Source organism: Etheostoma cragini, chromosome 9, assembly GCF_013103735.1.
Source record: "Etheostoma cragini isolate CJK2018 chromosome 9, CSU_Ecrag_1.0, whole genome shotgun sequence".
Taxonomy (NCBI): domain Eukaryota; kingdom Metazoa; phylum Chordata; class Actinopteri; order Perciformes; family Percidae; genus Etheostoma; species Etheostoma cragini.
In genome coordinates, this window is record NC_048415.1 from 4,677,572 (window position 1) to 4,691,636 (window position 14,065).

The following is a 14,065-nucleotide window of genomic DNA, read 5'->3' on the forward strand; positions in this document are numbered from 1 at the left end:
AAAATGATATACATATCTTGAGTGTTTTTTGTACCCAATAATCAACAGTGGATGTTAACTTGCAACATGGGCTTTAAAAACGTGCATGTCTCCTCTTGACTTTATCTGTTATTGTAAAGATTTGTTCAGCTGGAGACTGTTTATGTTTTACCTTCTTCCTCCCTCTATTCAAAAGTCTCCTTGTTTATTAAGAAAACAATTAACTGCCTTTTCTAATCTTATGTGGTGTTTGTCTTTTCTGCTCTAACCTATGTCCCGTTTTGTCTTTGTGTGAGTGTGTGTGTGTGTGTGATTCTGGAAGGGGATACAGTTTACAATACATTTTTGAAAGTATGTATGTGAGAGATCTTGATCTAACGTGTGTGTGTGTGTGCGCGTGTGTGTGTGCGTGTGTGTTTTCCTACTATCTGTGTATCCTGGTGTAGATGTATACCAACCGTGTGGCGATAGGGGATGACTTCATCGCTCTGCAGCCTCTGTCCAGAGCCAAAAGCCAGCTGGGCAAAATTAGGTAGAGGAGATGAAAGTGGGTCAGACCTGGGCTTAAAATACATCCAACAATGAATTCAATTAACAGTATTCCAGGAGTGTTTTTTTTTTCAAAAGCAATAATTCTATGGGATCTGTATTTGTTTGGGAATAGTCAGCCAACATTACTGGTTTGTGTCATCTCCCTGCATGGATGCTCCTTGAATGTGTATTTCAAATATTTTAGCACTTTTTTAAACCGCTAAAGGGACTTTTTTTTTTTTTTTTTGAGAAATTTTTCATGTGTTCAATAACAGAATATGATTGGTACCAAAAAATCACATTACATACCTTTTTAAATCCAGGTGTTAAAATCTAATCTACAGTATAACATGGACAGCCCCTAGAAATATTGCTTTGTGAAACAAGCGCTCCTCTTTATGATCATTCAGACAATACTGAAATGAAGTGTCTCCCAGGTCTGGACTTAATTTAGCCCCCCTCAGGCCTGTTTCTAACACTGGTAGTACACTGACTGCAGAGACGTGTGCTGTTAATGTTGGAATCGTTGCTTTTCTGTTAAATCTATGACTGCATGCCCTGAAAAAGCCAATCTGCATTCTCTATGATTTGGATAGGGGGGGGAGAACTAAACATATTTTGGGGCTTTGTTTGGGCAGGAGATAATGCAAACAAATGTTACATCAAGCATTTCAGCTGCTGCATGAGTTGCGCTTAAGTGAGAGGCTGACGTAGAGAATGTGTTCTGAGACGTTTACCACTCCTGCATGGTTCTCATTATTCTCTCCCCCCCCCCCCCCCATCCCCCATTTTTGAACAAATGAATGACTGAGCGAATTAATTACTTAAAGAGTCCCTATTATTGTATTCCTTTTCAGCATAATATTTGTACTCTTAGGGCCTACTAGAATAGGTCTACAGGCTTTGATGTTCAGGAAATGTTTTTATTTTGTGCTTTTTTGTGCTATTATTGTGCTTTTCTAGTCTTAACCACCTCTCAAAGCACATTGCTCTGATTGATTAAATCAACTAATCAGTTAGTCAACAAAATCATATAAGTGTTTGTCAACTTAGAATTTCTTTAGTCGAGGACAGCCCTACTTTATACTTGCTCTATTACATACACAGAAAAACTATATAACACACTAAAAGATGGGTAAAATCCCCAAAAGCATAATAGGGGCTCTTTAATTGTCTTAGTTTTCTAATTTTCTCCCCCCTAGCACTCATAGCTTTATAGCAATGTTGTCGTACAGGGCCCCTATTTGGGGTCCTGAGTTGTTATAACTGTCCGTCCCTGCATCTGCATTAGCCCTAAATCTGAGCACTTGCCCTGACCTCCTGACCAACAGCTAGTGGTGTTGTCATACAACCTCAGTCTGGCATGCCACACTCATGTTAAAGTGACACATCATCCAGTCACATCGGGGCAGCCCATCACACCACCCCTTTTATCTTCAGCATGGTCCGCCCTCTTGACATACGCCCAGACAAACACACCGTCAAACTGGATTCACCCTCCTAACCTCAGAGTTGCAGTCCCGCTGCATGGTTTTAGCAGACCCACAGCATAAGACTGATACCTCACTACAGCTGCATGACAGACACTTGGACTGGTCTGGGCTGCCTTGCACAGCCGCATGATGCTGGCTTTTTAGAAGCATGACGGACTGCTGTGTTATTATTGCAGCTGTTTTTAACTGATGACTTGAAGATCCTGTACCATCATTGCAGTTGTCACTAGAAACCGACTTGCTAACAATAGTGTCAGCTCTTATTGATCAAAAAATTATCTTTATCTTGGACAGCTCTGTCTTGACAAGTCAACATAAGAAATGTTAAGTCTTAAGAGTTTAACTTTTGCTTGTGTGTAACTGTCCAAGATCATGTGAAATATACAGTATGTTAATATTCTTGAATCTGTATTTTGTGTATGATTAAAGCTGCACTGATTAGTCAACTAATTGATTTGTCGATAGACAGACAATTAATCATCATTAATTAGGATCAACCACTAATCGTTTCAGTCTAAAAAATACCCAAATATATTTCCTGATTCCCAAGTTATGAGGATTGATGCTTTTCTGAAAAGTAAATTGAACATCTTTGGGTTTTAGACTATTGGTCATGCATTGCTTAATGCAGCTATGGGACGATGTAATGGGCATTTTCTGACATTTTATAGTACAAATAATAAATTGAGGTAAAAATCTGCGCATTAACTTATAATGAAAATAACTCTACTCTATTTGAAGCCCTAGTATGGTAAATGTCTTTTCAAGGCTAATGCTTTCTGCGTGCATATGCGATCCTTATAGCTATATGGCACGTTAACTCTTATGGTTCTGTTGCACTTGCTAGTGAATGCTACTCTGTATCTATATAAATATAAGCCTAGATTAAAAAAAAAGCAACTAAGATGGTATTCCTAATCATTAACAATATAGGCAATGCAGGTCCCATTCCTCATACTCAATAAGCAGAAAGAAATTGTGGGCTGACTGATCATAAGTTTTGTGTTCATTATGGCAAGGGAGGGTACAAAGCACATTATGCAAAAGAGCTGCTATTTCCTCCGTGTGAGATAAATTGTTTGTCAAATTGGTAGAACTAAACAAGATGCTCTTACCGGGTTCAAAACCAAAGTGTGTACTCATGTTTATGTCTTTACCGCAATTTATTCAGTTCTGTTGAATTAATTCCAGCATCTATCTTCTTTTTTCCTAAATAAATTAGAGGGAGGTAATCACAAAAGAACCCAGAGCCATCTCCTGGGTTTTCTGTTGTTTGCCTTCTCTGTAGCACTGATAGCTTCAGCAGCAGGTTAATTGGTTTGGATACTTATAGATTTGCTCTTATCTGCACTACAACGATGCGTCCCTCAAGATATCTTTCTTTTGCCTGCAGCTTTTTTCTGTGTTCACTTGTCTCTGCTTTCATGAGGAATTAAAGCCCTCCTCCAGTGACCTTATCTCACAGTGCCAATTAAGATGAGGTTCAGAAGTGTAGCAGGGGAATAAGACATGGGATGCACATATGTGTCCTGTTATTTGCCTTGTACGCCAAAAATGTGCTCTCAACTGTGTTGCTATGTTGAAGTTTGTTGATGAGGTCACTCGTAAAGGGCTTTAAAAACGGACCAGCATTGATTTGGTCTCTTTGTACTGTATGTATAATTGTATGAGAGCCCACTGTGGAATGAGGGTCAGAAATGTAATTAACTGGCCCCCTACAGTGCAGCCTGGACTGACTGACGGACTGACTGCTTGTTTACTAACGGACTCATTAATCTGCTGGTTAATAAAGAAGCAGCACTGAAAAACGTATCCACTGTAGCCACAGTCATTTAGTCCCATATTGAGTCAATATATTCACAAAACATATTTAAATTTTTTTTTTTTTAAACTTGCTTGAATGAAAATCACCTCAAAAATATTTTAACTGAGTAAATAGTTGTCCTTTAGAATTACATTGCAGCCTGGTTAATGGCGGCTGGTCACAACGTTCTTGCTCAATACTGGACCAATTAAAGGTTTTGCTGTTCAATCTGTCAGTTGGAAAAATAGTGTCCAGGTTGAAAAAGATATATATAAGTTCCCATTAATAAAGGTCACAAACCGTAAAATGTAATTTCCTGAAAGTGTACCAAAACTAACTTTTTCAAGACTAAATATGAGACAAAATAAATACTGTGGATATTTTTGCAGTGTGATCAGTAATCAACAGGCATGCTTTACTTGTTGTGTTGCCGTGTAAATGTCTTACCCACCCACAGTCTACCTGGCTGACTGATGAGCTAGTTTGACTAGCCAGCTGAGCTCACTGTAAGCATCTTGTGTCCTTCAGATGGAAGAGGGTGAGGGTTCAGTCGGCCCAGAATATGACCCTGTTAAAGCCCAGCGGAGCCCAGGGGAGGACAATTGGCACCTGCTAGCTGCTTATCCTCCCCCTGCTGTTCCCGGCCCAGACCCCTGCTCCCCTAGGTAGTAGTACCATACTTCCCTCCCATTGTTGTGCTGTCACTGCCCCAGCATTATGGCTTCACCCGAGGACTAACCAACCCTCTGCACGCCCTAACCAACCCTCTGCACGCCCTAACCGCTGCAGTCAACAACATATGTACTTATATTCCTTCAAAACACCCTGCACCTTCAGTCATTCACCCACGGCTGGATGCCACAGCTGCTCCTGCAAAAGCCCTTTTATTTCCCATGGGAAAAAATTACTATTCCTGTATCAGCCCTGTCGGTCTCTCTTCCTGTATGAATGGCCCCATCTTCTCCCAAACATGAATTAGCTCATCCTTTCTTACACAGGTACAACTAACCCCTAAGTCCCTTACCCTATCATGGTTGTCCTCATCGTATTCTACTCTGGTCTCAAGTCACCTTTCACTGTTGTTGATCAGATCTGGGATCAGTGTTTAGAGTGAGAGAGAGTGCTATTGGCATGCTTTGTCTTTTGACTTTGTCTTTGCTGTATATTTGTTCAACCATCCAATCCCACCATTACATTGCACTCCATATTAAAGTCCTAATTATATATCATTCTCTGCTTGTAAGTATTTGATATTTCATAGAATCCCTTTTGCGTTTCAAGCATGATTTTTATGTACAATTTTTAAATTCCTCTTTTCTTTTGTGCTATAATTTCAGACTTGCAGTATTTTGTTTTCTCTATATACAAAGTGCGAGTTGTGAGTGTCATATAATACTGTAAACACAATTTAATTACATTTTCTTGTGCAGAGTCACCAAAAAGGTCTTGCCACAGATACTCTGCTATCTGGAGTTGTGTAAACCAACATATTATGCTAAATAAAAAGGACAACAAACATGAACTTGAGCTGAACTCTATAGTTAATAAAGTAAATCAACAAGGGGATTATGTCACCCATATAGCTGTCACTGAGTCCTAAGCCCTTTTTTGACAAAACCTTCAATGTAGGCTTTGTTTTCCCGTAAATCTCAGTATACAAGAGAACTATATACAGGTTTGGCTTGGTTTTACTTCAGTCATCATATTGCTGTGGCTTCTTTAGAACAAATAAAATAACTTGCAAGAAACGGTTCCTCAGAAACCTACTTCTTTCTAGTTCGTATCTCAGGTGAAGAGCAAGCTTAATTGTGAAATAACTGTCACTGAAAACTGCAGTACCTCAATTCTGCCCGCCATTGCTTCCATTGAGTCTACCCTTCTGATTTACAGCAAAAGCCCTGTATTGACTGGTTCTGCTTCACAGATTGATTCGATTGGTAGATTAAATCTTGTATTTTAGAGCTGCTGTGATTTTGCTGTTGCCACTGCTTTTACTGTATGTGTGTTTGGAATAATCATTCTACAACTTTTTTCTTTGTTTAACTGTTAATCTTTTTTTAAATGGAGAATAAAAAATATGTTCCGATAAAGAAGGAGCAAAAGCACACATTTATTATCCGGGGAAAACTGACCTTGCCAGGATAAATCACATTGTCCTCTCTGTGTGTTTTGCTTTTGCCAGCCAAGAACCAGAAAATTGGTTTCATGCCAACAGTTTCTCCAATTTCTGCTGCAGAGAAATGCAACAACCGCAACATCACAATCCAAAGCACTGTGGAATACACATTCAACTACAAAATAGTCAAATTTAGGGCTATTCACAGGAGACAACGTCAAATTATAGAATATGGAAGTAAAAAAATTTGACATTTTTAAAATACCTCAACTTTCTCATTGTAGACCATAACAAGCTTCTAAGTGTTGACTTAGCTTCACATATGCTAAAAAAAACTGAAGGTTTTAGAACTTTGAAAAGAACAGAAAAGTTTCTGTCCTCCTGAGTTAAGTTTTTAATCTTAACATCTAATTAATATTCCCAAAAAATAATAATTTTATAATTAGCAAAATGTACAAATTTAAGATGTAGGCTTAATATATCGTTATGTTGTCCCATTATGCTGTAGGAAAGGACCATACAGGATGGAAACTACAAGGGTGTAACCTCGCACTCTGTTTCCTCTCTCTCTCTCTCTCTCTCTCTCTCTCTCTCTCTCTCTCTCTCTCTCCCCCCCTCTCTCTCTCTGGTGCTGATTCAGAAAAACAGAGCCCCCTGACCCTGCCGGTTTCTAGGCAACAACTTCATTCAGCTTTGTCCACCAATGTATCTCTGGCTAACTGAAAAGACTGATTAGTCATAAACATATGTTTTCAGTATTATTATTGTTAGTGAGAGGTTTGTGTACAGCCACCCTTACATACATTTTGACCTTGTTTCCTGTGTTCTCAAAGACTTTCTCAAAGATGTTTACAGGTTTTATGTATTTTTTGCAACATTTCAATCCCTTGTCAAGCATGTTTTGAATGTTTTCCCTGTACACCATTCTTGCTGTGACAGCATGCAATATGTTGTCCTCAAGCCATCCACCATCCTGTCAGAATGTGACAGTGAAACTGTGCTGTGTTGGTATTCATTTTTTTCTCTCTTTTTCCTTTTTCTCCACTTGCTTCTCCCTCTTTTGTCCCCTTTTCCTTCTGCTCTTCCTGTGCTCTCACACCCTCTTTCCTCTCCAGTCTCTCTCAGCCCCCCAATCGCAGACCCTCAGCTGTGTGGAGTCCATGTGCTGCTACCAACATGGGCAGAGCGGCTGTTCCCGCCTGGCCAGCCTCCTGGAGCAAATGACCAGGCAGTGTCAGGCCAGCACCAATCATTGCCACACATCCAGCCGCAGCAACAGGTGGGAAGGACAACAACAAGAAACAATGCTTATGGATCTCAATAAACCCACACCACCTCTTGGTGTTAAAGATTTGTGCTGCAGTCCTTGACTGTTATAGGCCATTATGTGGCCACAACTCTACTGTAAGTCTTTTTTTTGTAAAGACCCAATGCAGGTTGAGCATACTGTTGTGGAGGAGCAGGGTTTCAGGCAGTCAAAGAAACTGATTTTAAGGTGCGCCTTAGCATAACTGGTTGACAGCAACCAAACGAGGACTTAGAGGCGGAAGATGTGTTGATCAAGCCATCATGGACTGCACTATTCTGAGTTTCTTACTTCCGTCAAAGTCTTGAGTCTGAACATTTTGATCAAGCTGAAAAAAACAATGTGCTTAATAGCATATCCACAGTAGTGTACTATCTAACTAAATACATCATTAACACCTTGTAACCAAAATCATAGAGACCAATGACTGAATAGATTGTGATGACCATGCCTTCTTCATAGCATGCACTGCAATGGCAGTCTTGCCAGGGAGAATTTGGTATTTTTATTAGGACCTTACAACAGAGACATGCTGCGATATACAGGCACCCAACAGGGCTTAATGCTACACTATGTAACCTGTCTTGTCTATCTAGCCCCTACATTGGGGTGGGTCTGTCTATTAGCCCATGTGTCTATGTCTTAATCATCTATGCTATGCTATGATCTGATTTTCCTGTCTGTCTCGTCTGTTTCTTCTGTTTCTGTTCAGTATTCTCTTAAAATCAAAGGTTGGAGTCCAAATTAGCCCAATTAGCCAGTATTCAAGGAGAACTGCCTGATCTGTAATGCACTTTAACAGACGACACCATTGTCTATATGTCAATTATTAAGTTAACTTGTTAGCTTTAGGTTGACTCCTAGATTTTCCTGTAGGCCCTCTTGTTTATTTGAGTGCTTCTCCACTTGAGGTGAGGCTAGCTTGTCGAAGAGTATATGATCCGAGTAACCAAATTTGGATGAACACATCTCTAGTATTAACCTACGAATGAAGAGATGTGGAAGTGCTTTCTAAGTGATGGGTTGTGACAACTTAGCTTTCAAGCTGCATTTAGCAATTTTGCAAGATGTCAGTTAACTGCACAAAGTGAGCTCTCAGTAAGTGCACATAAAATACTCTTTTCTGCTGCAGTTCAACTTTGTGATAGAGGATGATAAAACAACTTGTTTTTTGTTAAAAATTATTACTATTTTTGCCTAGTGCGGTTTAAGTGCAGACAAGTAAGCTGAGTTCACTGTTTGCTTGGCTGTCCAATCTGCAGTTTCAGAGATATTGTATCTTTTCTGCTGAATCCCAGAGACTCAGTGGGGTCATTGATTAATTGACCTGATCAGCCATTTCTGCTGAGTAATCAATACTACCCAACACAGCTTGGGACTCTTAGTATTGATTACATCAGTAATGAAGATGTAGCATTCTTGTTGTTTGTGTGTGAAACTTGCACAGAGGCGCGTGCGTGCGTGCCTGTCTGTGTGTGTGTGTGTGTGTGTGTGTGTGTGTGTGTAAAGGTAATGACAGCATGCAGGTCAAACAAGGAATGCACTGTCCCTCCCTTATGCCCCTTTGGACAGCAACCTGCAGACTCTCTGTGGTTGAGTAGATGAATGTGTCATCCTGGTCAGTCAGGCCTGGGAGATGTAGTACAGCAGTCTTATGAGCAATCTCATACTAGAGATATACAATTGTGACTGGCTAACAACATCCCTTTGTAAAAATCATCATCTAATAATCATCCAATGATTTGTAACTTTCCCTCAGCCAGTCAGGAGCATAGTAGGGGTCCTGCATTTTAATACTCATACCTTTTAATATTCCTTAGATAGAGGTGGTTGGGATATGATCCATTAAATGTGATTTCAGTTGCTGTCAAGATCACGTCACTGAAAGAAAATAATCTTTGTCCGAATGCTCCGGGGTCAAATATCCACTTAATATATTATTACATTTAGATGAATTTCTTCCTGTGGGAGTGACTGATGTGTTTACTAACTTTTGCACAAGGCAGCCAATTGAATTCTGCAAACTGAGCAAACAGCAGCCAATTAGTACTCCCAGAAGGATAAACATAAAACATTAGTTAATAAGCTCTGCTTAGATGGGCTTCATACTGTAGATTCAGAAAGGACACAATCAACAAATAGAATTGGGCCTGAATATGAAGGTTTAGTTTTTATCTCTTGTGTTCTTAGCTTACTACCAACTCTCTCTCACCCCTCTCCACTTCCTCACCCCTCCTTTGCTTTCCACGTACCTTCGTCTCATTCTTCCCCTTCTTCTTCTATAACTTCTGGGTTTGAGGAAGTAAAGCATAAAGCCACAGAATAAATGAAAGACTAGTGAGACTCAGCCTACATTTGGCCTTAATGCTAGGATACTGCCATAGGGGGAAAGGGAATGTATCCACCCAGTCCTATATATCATACTTAATGACTGCAAAGGACACATTGTAAGCATATTTATAAACATATCTAATACTTAAAGTATTTATCTGTTATATACTGGAAGCCCAACTGTAGCTGGCTGCTTGATCCATGGCTAAGGGGGACAATGCAGTAACGGACACGGATGTCCTGAGTCAAAGATGTTTTTTCATAATATATTTGCCAGTGTGAATTTGTCAAATCTGACCAGCTGCGCCTTCATCTGAATGTCAAACAAGTTATACTTAGATCTTTAAATGTAAAAAAGAAAAAAGAAAGACTTTTAACTTCCATTGGCATTTCCAAGAAAGGCTACTTAAACATCAAAGATAGTTGAAAGTGAATAAATATACTTGGTAGTATCTGGATATATAAAAAGATGCTGTTAAACCGTCATACACGATTATTTCATCAACAAATTTTATTCTCCAAGTCTGCTTTGAAGCGGGATTGTTGAACCTTTGAAATTTTATTAAAAGTTGCAACTTCTATTAATCGTCTCTAAGTAAATGCATCATTATTTCAAAAAAATAATGGTTAAATAAAAAAATGAAAAACACTGTAGATGAAAACTCTGCTGCTGTCTCATCTCTTGCGCCTCATCCTCCTCTTATCTTAGAACAAGGGTACCCTAAACCAGAGAGGCTGCTGGGAAAATTAAGTCTCTGAGTCTTTTTTGGGCTACCTCCTGTATCTCTTAGTCTTTTTCAACTGAATCCTGAAGCCTTATATGTGCTTCTGAGAAGAGGCCAACTTTGGGGGACATGCTCGTTTTTTCACCAGGGGTGTTCCAGGTGGGTGGAGTTTACCGTCTTCACGTGTTTGAATTACTGTATAAAACTCCACCTGTCTTGTCCACTACAGGCCACAAAACAAGAATGCCCAGACTCTGTCTTGTTGCATGGGGGCCGCTGTTGCCTTTGGTACTTTGTATACAATGTAAACCTGTATGTATTTGTGCTCCCTCACACACTTGTCCTTTGCACTTGTCTTCTTTTTTCTCTTTGTCTGTCTGTGTCCTTGTCATTCTGTGTCTGAAATCTGCATATTCTGCATGTTGTTTGACCTCCCAGATTAATTATTCATGTGCTCTTAACGTCCCCCATGAGCTTTGTCTTGTCAGAAACCTGCCTATTCAGTTGTTGTTTTTGGGGGGTTCATGTTCCCTTCAGCTTATCCCAAAAATAATAACGTCCTCTTTGTTTTGCTGTACCTGGGGAGAAAATATGGTTTTAGCACTGATATGTTACCGTTTGACCCCAGCCGTGGTAGCCTGCCGAGCTGGTGATGTAGCATGTGAGAGTGCCCCCAGTCAAACCACCATTGAGTCATCAGCCTATTTAAAGTCCCTGGGTGGGACTGTTTTCTTGTTTATAAGGTCTTAAAACGGTTGTCTTCATCTCATAGAGCAGCGTTAAATTAAATATCATGAGAATTAATTTAACTTTAAAAGCAGCTGACATTTAGAAATAAAAAAACACCGGAAGATATGGGTGGACAGGTGCTGTCTTCATCTCTTCAAGCATTCAGCTACAAAATATTCCGGCTTTACTCGTGCAGTCATGTGAAGATCAGGTGTAGCAGCCAGAATGGAGGTACTGTTTGAACTCAGGATGTTGTTGAACCACAGTCTCTCTGCTCCTCCCCGCTGGTGCTTTGAGGTAGACGCTCTGATCATTGACCCTGGTTCCCCTATGATGCGAGTCAGCATGCTGGCGGTTGGTTTGTTGTGACCTTTAGGAATAGACCAAGCTGTTGGTTTCCATGTAATAGATTTTTTTCTTATCCAGCCCGATCACAGGCAGTTTAGTTGTACACAGTTTTGATTGGTCTAGAAAAGGTTGAGATAGTGTGCTAGTGTTGTCTTTGTTAGACTTTTCCAAAGAAGATCCAGCTTTCCAACCTAATAAGAGAAAGGAACTGGGCCTCTGTCATGTCTCTAAGTAAAAATCTACTGTATATCATAGATTTAATACTATATGCATACATGTTTAATTTTCTGGAAAATGAAACTTTCTTTTGTTTAAAAAAGATATTTAAATACACATCTAAACATAAGGAAGTATATTTACCTGCAGACAATCAGTTATGAGTGCTGGAAAGCATGAGAGTGGATATATGATGAAAGGATGTTGCTGCTGCTGCTTGTTTGTTGAGATTTATTTCTTTTTATGATGATTGTGTTGATTTTTATCCATGAGTCGAGTATCTCAAGTCTCACCTCCTCGCTCCTCTAAGAACAAACCAGAAAAACGGAAATAGAAAACAAAGCCGGTTTAAACATCGGAATTACTTAGAAGAGAATGACATTGACTTGTGTTTTAAGAAGCACCATGCGTTTGCAGCAAAGAACCTTTTTTAACAGTTTTTAAGGACATTGGTCTACTATGACTCCACCCTGCAGAAAGATTGTTTTAAGCAAATAAGAGATTAAATGCATACACTAAGATTTAAATGTTTTTTCTTTCCCATCCTGGATTCTATTTAATCTAGATCATGGCATCAGCAGGTCCTGATCAGCCATATTTAAGTCCTTAGTGTAATAATTAGTGGCCTTTTTATTATGTTCAAATGTAATACAAATAAGCATTAGAAGTATAATGTACTGTAATCATTGTACCGGCTTAGCTTAACACAGATGGACTTTGATGCACCTCAAAACTCCATTTCTCTGTGTACTTTTCTCATACTTCAATTAAAAACGATAATTAATAGATATGCCTTCATCAAATGTGTATTGGATTAGACATCTGAAGGTGTTTTGGTGAAAAACCACGATATCCCTAGTTACCCCATAACACTCAACACTCTTCAAACCAGTGAATACAGCGGGACAGGACAAGCAGAAGTCTTTCATGTTAAATAACCCAAACTGTTCCAACTTTGGCAAATAAGAGTGTGTTATTGTAGGACTCCCATGGCTGATTGAAAAAATATACTTTCTTTAAATGTGATTCTCTGAAGCTGGGCCTGTTATATTGTGAGTTAATGAGGCGGGACTTTAGAAACTCATCACTAACACCATCACATCCATTACTAACTCTTCACTCTACCATCCCTCACTCTTCTCTGCTTCTTCCCATCTGGTTTTGTAGATTGTAATTGCAAACCTCTATAAAACAGTATGTTAGCTCCTATTGTTTCCCACTACTCTCAAACCAAACACACACACAAACACACACACACACACACTCCGTCAGTCTCCTAACCCTCAGTCACTGCTGCCTGTTTTTAGGTCTTGGAGCGACACGGAGAACTCTTATTCCAACGATCGAAGCATCCTGACCCTGTCGCCCATCGAGGCCACCCACTGTTGACTCCCAGGGCCACTGACTCTAACATGCAGAGCTGGGGGAGAGCTTCCACTCCACATAATCACCCCGACCCCCTGCCACCATTTTAGAAACCTACTTCAATTTAAGCTCAATATATTCTCAGCTGGATGCAACGCTGACGCATCATGTGAAACCAAAGGATTCGGCTCGGTGCAAGCAGGCTGCTTCTCCTTCAACAGTTAGTTTTTCCCGAGTGAATGCATTTCTAGTAGAAAGTTTAAGAAAGACGTCAGATAAGAGCTGCAACATGAAAGTCAATAAAAAATGAAGTGTGGAGCAAGTCAGCATGGCGTGAAGCAAACCTCTTTGGAGCTACTCCTGTAGGAATATCCAGTCAGCATTTGAGCAGCAAGAAGTCCGAGTCCTGCTGCTTACTCAGTCTCTGTGAGTCCTGCACAACTGTCTAAAAACAGCATATTTAAATTTTTTTTCTTCTTTTTTTTTATATATATATATAAAAAGAAGAATACATGTCAGCTCCGTTACATGAACTCTCATGCAGCTATTTATTTTTCAATATCGGCACAGTTGCCAAACTTACATATTTTAGGCACAGAATGAAGATCCCTAACGATCTGGACTTTCTAGGTAATGCTAGGAAGCAGCTGCTCAAAGCATTGCAGCCTGAGGGCTGTAACGTAACCGAGGTGGTTTGGACATGCCATTGACCTCAACACAGGACTGAGGTAGCTCGTCTACACCAGTCACTAGGATCGACCATGTAGCACCACGACAGAAGATCCGCAAAGTCACATTTCATTAGCAGTACATCTCAGAGGTGTCATTGTTGCTTCTACAAACTTCCTCTCTGAGCTGTCGGCTCCGCTGCACCTTCTTTTTCATTCAGATTGAAAGGGAAAAAGCTGACTACCTGTAGCTTTATGAGCCTTGCTGGTTCTGTTAACGTCTAGACTTGATTCCTTAGGAACTACAGCACTCCGTAAAATGTTGTACAAAGAGACTCATCTCTAACATGGAACCAATGACCAAAGGATTCAGACTGGAGTGTTTATTTTTGTGCCTGATTGGACAGAAACTTATACCGTTGTTAAGAAGACTGTTATTATTGTTCGTGCTGCT

The 14,065-nt window shown here is 39.9% G+C and overlaps 1 protein-coding gene and 2 long non-coding RNA genes across 7 annotated transcripts in view; 1 reads left to right on the forward strand and 2 right to left on the reverse strand.

The window, feature by feature from the left end:
- Nucleotides 1–13,217, forward strand: part of atp11b (ATPase phospholipid transporting 11B (putative)) — a 49,955-nt gene extending 36,738 nt beyond the window's left edge. For 2 of the 5 annotated variants that reach the window (XM_034880996.1, XM_034880997.1), the window contains 2 exons: nucleotides 7,039–7,202; nucleotides 12,886–13,217. In XM_034880996.1, the coding sequence (XP_034736887.1) occupies nucleotides 7,039–7,202; nucleotides 12,886–12,967 (246 nt within the window). In that variant the 3' untranslated portion in view covers nucleotides 12,968–13,217. Of the gene's footprint in view, nucleotides 1–425; nucleotides 512–4,335; nucleotides 4,473–7,038; nucleotides 7,203–12,885 lie in introns of those variants that run through there. The other 3 variants (XR_004657841.1, XR_004657840.1, XM_034880998.1) reach the window with 3 other exon arrangements.
- LOC117950207 lies at nucleotides 1,463–5,657 on the reverse strand. Its single transcript, XR_004657843.1, has 3 exons — nucleotides 5,647–5,657; nucleotides 3,993–3,995; nucleotides 1,463–1,589 (listed from the first exon to the last, which is right to left on the reverse strand). It is a non-coding gene; the product is annotated as an uncharacterized LOC117950207 (long non-coding RNA).
- On the reverse strand, nucleotides 8,966–13,652 carry LOC117950206. The gene is made up of 3 exons (XR_004657842.1): nucleotides 13,523–13,652; nucleotides 10,843–10,845; nucleotides 8,966–8,977 (listed from the first exon to the last, which is right to left on the reverse strand). It is a non-coding gene; the product is annotated as an uncharacterized LOC117950206 (long non-coding RNA).
- Between the last annotated feature and the right edge of the window lie 413 nt (nucleotides 13,653–14,065).